The 13,123-nt window shown below is 36.9% G+C and overlaps 1 protein-coding gene across 2 annotated transcripts in view; it reads left to right on the top strand.

The window, feature by feature from the left end:
* The first annotated feature begins 1,618 nt into the window (after nucleotides 1-1,618).
* LOC117403425 (N-lysine methyltransferase SMYD2-like) overlaps nucleotides 1,619-13,123 on the top strand; it is a 49,331-nt gene continuing 37,826 nt past the window's right edge. The window contains exons 1-2 of one of the 2 annotated variants that reach the window (XM_034005565.3): nucleotides 1,619-2,033; nucleotides 9,364-9,427. In XM_034005565.3, coding sequence (XP_033861456.3) covers nucleotides 1,858-2,033; nucleotides 9,364-9,427 — 240 coding nt within the window. In that variant the 5' untranslated portion in view covers nucleotides 1,619-1,857. The remainder of the gene's footprint in view (nucleotides 2,034-9,363; nucleotides 9,428-13,123) is intronic. The other variant, XM_034005566.3, reaches the window with a different exon arrangement.

The following is a 13,123-nucleotide window of genomic DNA, read 5'->3' on the forward strand; positions in this document are numbered from 1 at the left end:
CTGGTCAAATACATTGTGTTACCATTCCTTATAATGTGGTGGTCTGCTAATGGCGCTGCTAGGTTTTCTTCAGGGTATCTTAGACTGCCTTTATAGTGATGTCCCATTATAATGGTAAGGGTATCCATTATAATGGGATAGCTTTCTTTTTCCTACAAAAGAAAACGCATGAAAACTGTCCTTTACTGATTGTGATGAATTGTGTAGTGGCATCACATAACTGATATCAGAATGTGATTTTCTCATTTAAATATATCTATCAATCTATCTATCTATCTGTCTATCTGTATATATATATATATATATATATATATATATATATATATATATATATATATATATATACAGTGAAGTGAACTCTTTTGTCTTAATAAAAAGCGTGCGCTGTGTAACTATGCATCTGAAACGAAAATAATGTTATAACTTTATTTTATAAAGGTGGAAACTATATTGATAGTTTGAAAAAATAAGTAACGCAGGCATATCTCTGTCGTGAACATAATTTGTCTAAACGTTTTTTTGGCTTGTTCAGCAACCATGCGGCAAAGCAAAAAAAGATCTGATGAACTTTTCATGTCAAACTTTTCATGTCAGGTTGATTTGGAATAAAAGCTCAGTTTGGGATTTTTGCTTTTTGTACTGCATTTTAATTCTTTAACAAATAGGATAAAGCAAAGGCAGAATACTGCATACATGAGACAAACAGGTACATGTAATTCTACTTTTATTCACAATCTCATCTCATTAACTTACTCCAACAGTTTATCATTCATTTTGATTGTTATTTCGCTATAACGAACCCCTCGATCTAATAAACAAAAGGCTTGGACTACAACAGGACTGGAGAGGAGGGGACTTTAGTTTCCCACTATGAGCCGAGGTCTGCAGGACATATTTGTTTTACGAATCAGTCAAGAAAGTCAATGTTTTTGACGTCCATAGGGCATAGTTATTAAAGTTGTTTTTTTGGGGGGGTTTTTTGCATTGAACTATCCGTCTGACTTTCTCACTGCGGCATAGACTCTGAAAAGTCCATTGAGTTACAACGACATGTTGTATTTGTTTGAATTTTAGGTCAGAAAACACTGAAAGCAAAGTTTTTATGACAATTTAGTGTTGTCAGCCATTTTGCTTTGTTGAGTGATTTTTGAAATGTATTTGTTTACGACTGTAAGTCGCCCTGGATAAGGGCGTCTGCAAAGAAATAAATAAATAATAATAATAATAATAAAAGAGGAAGGACGTTCAGCTTGATGACGTAATTTAAGGAGTCTGTAAAAAAAAACTAGCGTCATGGGGCAATAGTTTTCTCTATTGTTGGTCATGTGATGAGGTTTTATGAGGTTTTATGTATTGTAACCTTAAGTTTGACCATATCATACTTTTTCTGTTCTTTGGAAATATCTGTGACTAAGTTTTTTTTTTTTTTTCTTTTACTGCAAATGATCAACCGCATGATATATAAAACATAGTTAGAGCAGAGAAAAACAATTTAAAAAGTAACCAAAAATGTACGTATTTCTAGAATCTGCACACAATGGACTTTCAAGTTGATTGTGATCTGAAATAATGAGAATTTTCCACAGTAAGATCAATACTGGCATTGTGTACAGTGAACTTGACGAAGTTTAGGACCCAACGGGATCCTGCAGCAATTGCCTAGCCTGTTTGAGCCGACTACCATTTATGTAGTTCTAGGTTAGTCTGACGCTGCTCCATTAATAGCAAAACTAGTAAGACTGATTCTAACGGAGTCTGAATCTGATCTTTCCCCAACAACAGTAAAAAGCATTTGGCTGCAGCTGAAAACCCGTGAAAGAACCACACAAAGGGGAAACAGAAAACCACATCCAGAAAATGAAAACAGAGGGCACGGCAGAAGGAATCGAAAGGTTCACAAGCCCTGGCAAAGGCAGAGGGCTGAGGGCATTAAAACACTATAAAGTTGGAGATTTGCTGTTTACATGCCCGGCATATACTTATGTGTTAACTGTCAGTGAGAGGGGGAATCATTGTGAGTTCTGCTTTGCAAGGTACGTGGCTCTGAGTAATATCACTTTCCATTTGCTCTTATTTACTGCAACGTGTTTCTGAAGAAAGACTGCATGCTGGACGGAAGTCAGGTAGTGTCGGGGAAAGGCTTCATGTTGGTCCTAATGCACATTCGGTTTGCAATAAGAGTCCAAATAAATTATCCTTCAAGATTTAAGGCAAGCGTGCGTTTTTCTTAAAATCATTTAAAAAAAAAAAAAAAATCAATCAGAACCATGCGGTTTCATGAAATCGTACTGTCACTTTTCTTCTAAAACAATAGTAGAAAATCATATATATATATATATATATATATATATATATATATATATATATATATATACACACACACACACATATTATAATGTATGTGTGTGTGTATAAAGAAAACGTTTTTAATCCGTAAAAGTGCTTTAGTTCATTAATTTCAGGTTCAACAGCTGAGAGGTCTGAACACATCAGCAGTGACACTTTTGTATCAGGTGGTCTCGGATTTCTCGTACTGTGATTTTTAAACATGCGTGCTGTAGACAGATCTATGAACAATGTACAGTAACTTAAGAGCATTATGTGTACATCGTTGCATGAAATAATAGTAAAAACATGTTGGTATTTTACAGGAGAATATTCACAGAAATATGGAGACAAGATCAATATAATTGTGTAGGTCATCTCCATTGGCCAGCTGACTGTACTTTCCTTCTCGGGTGGTAGACACAGGTTGTCACTGATTAGATATTGGTACAAATTGATTTTTATACTTTGTTCTGAACAAATAATGATACATTTGTTATGATTTCTACAGTATCCTATAGTGTGCGCATTAAAACAAAGTGTTACAGGGCTCCTGAGTGGCGCATCCGGTAAAGGTGCTCCGTGTGGAGTGCAGGATGCACCCTATAGCCTGGAGGTCGCCGGTTCAAGTCCAGGCTATTCCACTGCCGACCGTGGACGGGAACGCCCAGGGGGGCGGCGCACAATTGGTCCAGCGCCGCCTGGGGGGGGGGAGCTTAGGTCAGCCAGGGTGTCCTCGACTCACCTCGCACCAGTGACCCCTGTAGACTGGCCGGGCGCCTGCGGGCTTGCCTGTAAGCTGCCCAGAGCTGCATTGTCCTCCGATGCTGTAGCTCTGGGTTGGCTGCATGGCGGGCCTGCAGAGTGAAAAGAAGCGGTCGGCTGACAGCACACGCTTCGGAGGACAGCGTGTGTTTGTTTTTGCCGCTCCCAAGTCAGTGCAGGGGTGGTAGCGGTGAGCTGAGCCTAAAAATACAATTGCCCATTTCAAATTGGGAGAAAAATGGGATAAAATCAATTGACGATTAGTAAATTAAAAAAAATAAAAATAAAAAGTGTTACTGGTTATTTTGTTCACCTCATTTTGTTGGCCATATTGTCAAATCTTTTTTTCTGAAATTATAACATTATTTATCTAGGCCATCCCCCACTTGGGGAAAATTGACATTATTACCACTTTCAGAGACTTTCTCATCATGTTGGACTTGAGTTCCTCAGCTCTTTTGCAGGCACATGGCACCATTTTCTCCATCACATGTGGTTTATGTGTCATCAAGCACAAAGAGGAAGGTTTACTTGTGCTGGAATGACCCAGTTCAAAAACTATTTTAAAGTATTGGTAATCCCCTAAATTTGACCCGAGATATTTATTTATGGTTTGTTAATGTGATATAATGTGATATCTTGTAACGATTGTAAGTCACCCTGGATAAGGGTGTCTGCTAAGAAATAAATAATAATATTTGATCAATTTTATCGAAAAATACCAATATTTTATAAATAAGTCACATAATATTAAACATACCTGAAATAACTCTTTCGGCTTCTTTTTTTGTCATATAAATTGTCCTTCCCTTAGTCAAAGAAATGTTTTCCCAGCCTGTCGCCATTCTTGTTTTACGCAACCTACCCCTTCAGTTATCATACATTTGAGGCGAACAGACCACCAACAAAAAAAACGAACGTTCTCCTAGTTAAACGCACCTCAGATACAATTACCCCAGGGATATCATTCATTATAGTCCTAGCATATTCCACTGAAGAAGCCTTTGCAGACCACTAATGCATTACCAGCAATGGCAGCCCAGGGGAAGTAGTGCTAGCACACTGGTACAGATATGTTTCTATGCTACTGCAGTAGATTAGCCTTACTATGTATATTAGTTAATAGAATTGTTCTGCCATTAGTACTGTATGTTTAAATATAAAAAAAGTTTGTCATTTTTTAACCATTGCATTGCCACTGAAGATCAATATGGTCACCCAAAAGAACTAACCAGACCAAAACCTTCTTAGTTTCTCTGATTTGGCTTAATTTGACATTAAACCAGTCTGATAAATTCATCTTCCTCCAGTATCAAAAAGGAACTCCTGCCAGTTCCATCTGCAGTCTATGATCCAATCTGCAACCAGATGTCACACAAACGACAAATTTTGCCTATAACTGTAGAAATGCTTTGCTGTACCTTTGCTGCATCATGTGTTGTCTGAATCGTGACAATATGTTTTAAAAAAATCTTTAGGGATGTGTGACTATATTTCTCAACTTTAACTGAAGTGTTTGCTTGTATAATGATTTTTTTTTTTTTGGTTTAGTAGAATAGAGTTTTATATATTGTAATGTGATGTGCTGTATATCAAAAGTATAAAACTCCCTTTGGTACCAATCCTGTCAGACACATCTGTGTTGCAGGCATTTATTTACTTTGTTCATACATTTGTTTAAATGTATAAATAAAATAAAAGCCTTTTTATTTGCTGTTTTCTTTTTAAAGTATTTTATTCACAGTTTTTTTTTCATATTTGCAAAAAACACAGGTTTTTAGTAATAGGTTTTACATCTGTACCAGTGGCCCTAGTCCCACAGAGATGCTTTGAAAAATGAGAATACATTTCAAACCATCTCTATAACAGCTTAAAAGGGATCCATGCAAACTTGCATTTAACAAAATGGGCACTACAAATCAGTCGGTAACAAAACATTCTTTAAAAAAAGTACTTTTACGAATATGTTTTGTGAATAGGACCCCAATGCCGTCTTTGTCTTCATATTATAAGAGCTTGATATGTCACACATATATGGTGAGCACATCAGCTTGGGATGTATGGATCCCAAGTATATTAGAAAAATGGAGATGGCTTGGGGTTATGATGAGGGTTAGGGATAGGGTAAAGCCATTAATTCTGCACAATGGATCCCCAACTGATGGAGTTATATTCAGGGCTTGGGATCTTTTCAAGATCTATCCATTGATACACATTTTATTCTTGACCCATTTAGCGTTAAAGGATTTAAAAAAAAAATGTTCAGTGTTTTAATAGAGACTGAAATTTTAAATCCATGGTTGTCTTTAATAATTTACAATGAAAATGGATTATAAAAAATTGTGCTTGATCATTGTACATTTTATCTTTAAGTTAATTTATTTAAAATAGAAAATATCCAAAGGAATTGGTTCATTTAAAAACAGTATAATGTATAAAACCGTTTTGAAAAAAAGGAATACAATACATTGAAATGTAATGCAGTTAGAAGTGGAAGTGAAAGCGCATTCCATTGCTATGAAAAAAACTGATGGTATTGATACTGTGTGTGTGTGTGTGTATACAGTAGGTACAATAAACCCTGATATTTGTGTGATCAGATGGAAATGAGATTAAATCTGTATATAGTTATTCTTATTTACAGCAACTATATCTTGTTTTATAAAAATACATAATAGGGGTACTAGCTGATTTCCACTGCATTCAACAACCAACAGAGCGGCTGCCCTGACCTCTCATGGGATGAATTTCAGTTTGTATCATACAGAAAACTATACCGTTTTCTATATGCAGTATAACAAGCTTCATTTTATAATCCTGTGTTATAATGGTGATGTAGTATAATTCCTATCGTGGTTGTCCTGTTGAAGAACTACTGATGTCCATGACTGAATAGCCCAAAGGACAGTTACCAAATCTGTTTCACATAAAATAGTCTATATTTCTATATAATAGTCTATATAAAATAACTTGTTCTTGGGAAATGTAGATTTTTGCCTGGGATATCAGAACCTGAAGCGTCTGTAGATGTACCTGACTTGGGTAAAATACAGTAAATGTATCAAAAAAAAAAAAACAGTTCAGTTTTTTCAGTTTATTTTTAAATCTGTACTTTAAAAGGAAAAAAATATATATAAACGCATGACACTTTTCGCAGTTCATTTTTTCAGTGTAAGTGATGGCTGCTTTCACAGACCAAATAGTAAAGGATTAGTGCTAAAATGGGTCTTTAAAAAAAAACAACTATTTAATTAGTTATCTTTGAATGACCTTTCTGTACAGTTACTTAGTGTTGAAAATGTGAAAATAAAAAAAAGCAAGTACTGTATCCCAAAAGATCTTCAGCAAAACAATAAGGGGACTGGTGATTATGTAGCAAATGAGAGGACAGAAAATTGATTTTAAAGCTTTGCTTATCACTTTAATATTGTAAATAATGATGAGTACACAGTTTATGCTCATTTCTACAGCACTGTAATTTAGTTAATTTAAATAACATGTTAGGCTATATCTAATAAAAAAAAAAGTATTATTGGGATTTAAAATTGGCCTTGCTACAGTCCTTTGCAACCCGGTTCAGTTAATGTAAAGGTGCTACTATTTCCCAGACCTTACAAAACCCCATCATCATTGTGGGTATTTTTGGCATGCCCTTGTTTTCTCCAGAGACCAATAGGAGAAGAGCCATTGTGTTCGACTCATTATTGAACTGTTCAGCACTGAGTAGCAGATCAAGTACAGGAAGCGTTTCTATTTGCTGTTCTCTTATTGGTTTGAGATGATGGTTAAATTACCATATTCATATCTACTGCAGCATGCTGTTGCCCTGAATTTTCAGAACATAGGAGATATTTTTGTTAAAGAGCTGAATGTTATACATTACTGTAAAGACAAGCTGTAGCCAAGTATAGTTTTGTACATGGTAATCCTACCAATGTTATAGTTTGGCTTCCTGACTGTTTTCCAAAACCATATTAGTTTATTCATGGAACTGAAAACCTGTATTTTACCATGCTGGCTGCTATTCCTTCTAGGTTGCTGTTGACTTGGTAAATGGTGCATCATTATGCATTAGCTTTTCAAACTAAATACATGTGGAAGTACAATTTAGCAACCTGGCAGTTTTAATAAAGCTATCTCTATATTGTATTAATGTTGGCAACAAGATACTATACTGTATAGGTAGACAGAGTTATGTACATGATACTGTAATGATGTAGCTGCTTCCTTACAAAAATGTTTTCAGTAGTTCTTGGGTATATGAGTGCAGTAACTAATAAAACATTCAGCCTACATAATATTTCAACCAGGATAACTAGATACACTGTAATATAGCATAGTAAAGTATGATTAGCTTTAAATATGAATCCTACATAAAACACCTTTCTGTACCAGGAATTGCGTGTAGTGGTGTCTTTACTTAGGCAATATTGTATTTTGCATTTTGTAGCACCATTGTTTCAGACCATTGAAAACAGTTTGTGTTCCAGTAGACTCCTTGCTCATATTTAGCTGTAAAGTTTGTTTCTAATGAATATTTTGGAAAATGAATACATTTATTACTTCTCATTAGACACCACAATACATACCCAATATAGGCTCTGTTAGATTTTTCCTAAATGCATCAAGAGTCAAAAAATGAAAAATATCACTGTGACCGGGTCTTACGTCACTTGCGTGGATAGCCGCTGTTTACAAACTACAGAGAGACAGACGTGGTGTTGTTGAAAACGTCGGCACAGGCGCGCAGGTTTTATTCACAAACAAACAGAAAACGAAAGTAAAAAAGTGGTCATGTGACGTTACCAGCGATGGTAACGCACAGAGGACACATACAGCAAGCTGTACAAAAGGCAAAATAAAACACAGTACAAAAACTACAAATAAAAGGTGCCCCAGAGGGCGAGTGCTAGCCTTAAAACGAGGCGTCCCGCTCCAGGAACCAGCTACACTACGTAACCCTCGCTATACATCACATGGGATCACTATCCCCTAACTAACCTACTCATGAGCCGGTATTCATACAACGACTCCTGCTGCTTCATACGGCCTTGGCTGGGCATTGCCTTCACAAGCACCGCTTGCAGTCTCAGGGTTGCATAGCTGTCGTTCCTGCAGCTCGGACCCTCTCCTCCTGAGTATACGCCGCTGTCCTCTGGCATGGCGTTACAGTCGCCTCGAACCATCTCCCACGGATGCTTTTGAACTGACGGAACACTGAATCAAGACCCACCCACCTGCTGATTGAGGTCCAGCACAGCCAATCACTTGCTGCCCTTCCCCTCAACCAAGCCTAGCAGGCAGCAAGTCTCAATCGAGCGCCCGTCTGTAAAACAATAATTCAATTAAACAAATCAACTCCAAAACGACATACAATAAACCCATTTCCCCATACAAATGATACCAACACTAAATACACATGTACAGGGCAATCGCCCTGCTACAATCACTTTATAAAACTGTTTGCCCTAATGAGCTGCCTCAACTCAAATTACGCTATGATTTAAACCTTGGTGGCACAAGCAGTGACCATGCTATTCCCCACACTGCTTTATGAGCATGCCTCAATCTACTCTACTGAGCCAAGGTTTATACAAACCTCTACAGACACTCAGTACTGTACATTGGAATTTGAGAGTTCAGTTAAGCCCTCTGATCCTGTGACTCGGTCACAGCCCACCACAGTACAAGGAGATTCCAGGTGCATAGGCTAAGCAGCATCTGTCAAATGCTCTCCCCTAATATGTGCTTTTATTCAGTCTAAGTACCTGGAATGTTTATCAGAATGACACGTCCAAGTTATGTTTCCTTGTTTGAAAGACTCTTACCCGGAGGTTTTATCTGGCTCTGCTAGATTCTGATAAGCTGAAATGTCAGCAGAGTTTTTGCTATATAGACTCTGCTAGGATAAGTATCCTTAAGCCAGCCACAGAGGGACACCCTCTTGCAACATGAGGGAGCTCATACCCTTCCTATTCTTGGTTTCCGAGACCCGTTTTCACCTTTTATCCAATATCTAAGGGCTACTTAAACAAAATGCTGTAACATGTGATACAAGACCGACACTGCTGTAGGTTAACTTACTCAAAATATGAACTGTTTTCTTCCTTTAGAAAAGGTTGTTTGCCCTTTTGCCTTTGAAATAAATTCAAATGTATCGTTATTAAGGATATGATGTACTTGAATAGATGTTGTTTTCTTGCTGCAAGTATTTTGCGATATCAAACCACATAGCCTGGACTCCCATTATATCTTTGTTTTTGTGCACTGCAGGAAAGAGGGACTTTCTAAGTGTGGGAAATGCAAACAAGCGTTCTACTGCAACGTTGACTGCCAGGTAAGAGAATCAGCATTTTGGCCTCTGCAAAATGTATTTCACCAGCTAACTAACTAGTTTGTATGCTTTTTATTAAAATACTATGGACATATTATTACAGTTGAGCACCACTATTGTGGGCCAGCTGGTTGTAAGCAGGGCCACATAGATATGACATTCAATTCATTTGAGAGTGTGCTAGTCTGTGCAGTAACTCAGCAGGTATTCATTAAAACTGCATCAATCTTGTTAAATGTGTTTTAATTACACAACAATAAACAATGCCTAGCCCTCATTTCTGTCTTCTACACAATTGTTGTGTACCAATCGCTTGAAGTACTCTTATAATGCTGTGAATATCTATTTGCTTTGGTAGCAGTAAGATTTAATTGCTTGTGTCCAACGTTTCAGCCTCCCTTTGTGTACAAGATCTCTGCATTGCGTCCAGGGATTGTTATCCTGGCCAAGATTTAAAAAACAGTTGTGTTGGGGGAATAAAATACATCTCCTAGTGTGCAACACCTGTAGCTACTTCAGTTCGAGTGATTGCCTCATAAACCACGAATGTGAGTGTTCATTGGACATGTGTTGAATATGGGTCACAAAAAATGCTTCATTATTATTATTATTATTATTATTATTTATTTCTTAGCAGACGCCCTTATCCAGGGCGACTTACAATTGTTACAAGATATCACATTATTTTTACATACAATTACCCATTTATACACTTGGGTTTTTATTGGAGCAATCTAGGTAAAGTACCTTGCTCAAGGGTACAGCAGCAGTGTCCCCGCAGTGTTTCTTTTTTTTAATTAACATGATGAAGAGAATTACAAGTATCTGCATACTAATATATACATTTATAAATGCTGAACAAAATACTAGTACTACAATCAAGTAACGGTAAAGATGTCCATGCTTTGTGATATGATTTTTTTCAGAGTTAACTAATCTTACAGGGGAACTTGTAAAGTAAATATTACTGACCATTCATATGGCAGGAAATAGTGTATTACACTCCAGCCGGCTGTGGTTTATGGAATTTAAATGAAAAAAATACACCAACATCAAGAAACCTGTTTTTAATCTGAATAAGTATCAAGCTAAATGTTGCTTATATTTCCATGCAAAATTGGTACTGATTAAAGTTGGTGGGTGTGGCAGTATCTCACTACAAAATACAACTTGTTTAATTTAAATTTAAATTTGCCATATTAATAAGTGTACAGAATGTCAAAATGGCAAGAATTTGAACCAGTACTGAATTGAATTGTATTATGAATTGGTCAAAAGACCAATAAAGGATTATTTAGCACTAAAAGACTTCCCTATGATACCTAGGTAACGAAATAATCATGTGTAGTATTTATTTGTGTATGTGCATAGGTTTGATTTTCAAACCTATACCAATAGGTAAATATTACTGTATAGGCCAACAGCTTAGCAGGTTTAGCTTACTGTAGCTCTCCTGTTGTTCGTAATGTGAGCTGTGGCTGTCTTGTTGTTCTTGTAGTTGCTATGGCAATCCATACTCCTTGTGAAGAAAGTGAACTGTTGTTTTCTTGTCAAGATGAGGGATTATTCTGACTATACACTTAGGTTTTAGTGGTGGTGCAGTGCAATATTAAATAAGTAGGTGACATTTGTTAACAGTACGTGGACTACATTATTGTAACAAGCTACAGTAGAACTGAAGTCTAGGGAAGTTATGCTAAGATTATATAATGCCCTAGTTAGACCTCACCTAAAATACTGTGTGTAGTTTTGGTCACCTCATTACAAATCATTGCACTCAAGAAGGTACAGAGAAGGGCAACTAGGCTGATCCCAGGACTTAATGACATGAGCTATGAAGACAAGTTACAAGAATTAAATCTCTTCAACCACGAAAAAAGAAGGTAAAGAGAGGACTTGAGTGACAGGAATCACTTTTTTTTTTTACACAGAGTTATAAATGCATGGAATGTCCTACTAGGTGATTTGTAGTAGGGTCTAAAAAAGTCTAGACTCTGTCTTTTTAAATTAGATCCCCCTATTAGGAGCAAATGGGTTTTCTAACAAGGGACGAGCCATGGTGGGCCAGACAGCCTTTTCTTGGTCCCAACCTTTACTTCTCCTCTTGCATGTATGTTCATTAGAAGATCACCATGACCTAGATTCTGATACCCCTGAAGGAATGTCCATACCAACGTAATCACAATTATATCCGCGGTTCTCTAGATAAGAGTGACGTTGTAGCACTAGCTACATGAATGCAGCATAAGTAATTTGCTGCCTGCTGCTCTTAATTGAGTATCAGAATACCTGGCCAGGTTAAGTTAATTCTCTATTCAATTGCTAAATAAGTAATTTTGTCCTCTTTTCTAAAGTGGGCCTTTCAGATTCATAAGGTAAAACTTAGGTGAAGCTATATCAATTTACTGTCAGTTTTGGTAAGGGGTTTATCTCTGCACTGGTCTCTCGTTTTAACTGAATGATCTTTTCCTTAATTTCCACATGGAAGTTCTAATTAGAGTCAGGTGTTGCTAATTGCCTTGGCAAAGGGCTTATTGAGCTTGATTTATCATTGTCTAAGTATCTTAATTGGGAGCTCTTTAAATGTGGCTATTACTTCCTGTGAAGGGGGTGGTTCCTTTTTCTGGGGTGATTCTTTTTTGGGTGTGGTTTTTTGTGGATGCAGAGTGTTTGGAGGAAAGAGCAGGGCTTTTTGAAGAAGGTGGTTGCTGTCTATAAAAGAGAGATCGGGAAACAATGATCTGTTGGTTGTTAGAAACCGTGTATTTTTTCTAATCTGCCATTTTCCAGTTTGAAAGTAACCAGTTATCTAATCACCTGCCCCTTTGAAACTATCTACATCATTCAAATTGTTTATTTTTTATCCTAAGAGCAACAACGGTGACTAATCCATTTATTATCCAAATCATCACTTTTTGTCTCCTTACCTGGTTGGAAACTCCAAGCTCGACAGGACCAAGGAAGAACTGGGCGAGATCCCCTGATGGGGAGGAATCTTATCTTTCGCTGCTGGATTATCTGTTTTGTTCTGACTGTTTGGGATTATTATCATTTTGTTTATTTATCGGGGTTTAACGAGCACCTCGCATAGAAGTCTCATTTTGGTTTATTTATCGGGGTTTAATGAGCACCTCGCACCGAAGTCTCATTTTGTTTTTTTGTTTTTTTTGTTTTGTGTTTAAACTTTTCTAGCTTAACCTGCATTCTCAATACGGACCTGAAATAACAGCTTGGGACTTTTTGGGTGTGGTTGCTTCATGGACATTTTTTTTTTCTATAAGGACTGCCTGATGGAATCTGTGATAAACCTTTAATCAACATGGGCATGTTAGGCTGTACAGTTACTAAACGCTTGATCTGTTCTATATGATTAGTATTAATGTGGTCTCTGCTGAACATTTGTGAATGGTCCAAATGCTGTCTGATTAAAACTCATGTACACCAAATGTTTGATACCTCTGTCGACAAGTATATCAATAACATCTGCTATGTGAATTCTGGTACTATTTTCTATATGTTGTAAACAATCCTACCTTACCCAGCAATTTTTCTTGGTTCTGTCGCGCAATCCTACTGCTTTGGAGAGTTTATATTGTTCAGGGTAGTTTACTTGTAATTCCTTCACAAAATACTAGTTATTGGACGTTGCTTAAGGATTGGGTATGTTACAACGTAGTTCAAGTACAAACCTGCATCTCC

The sequence above is a fragment of the Acipenser ruthenus genome, chromosome 5 (assembly GCF_902713425.1).
Source record: "Acipenser ruthenus chromosome 5, fAciRut3.2 maternal haplotype, whole genome shotgun sequence".
NCBI lineage: Eukaryota > Metazoa > Chordata > Actinopteri > Acipenseriformes > Acipenseridae > Acipenser > Acipenser ruthenus.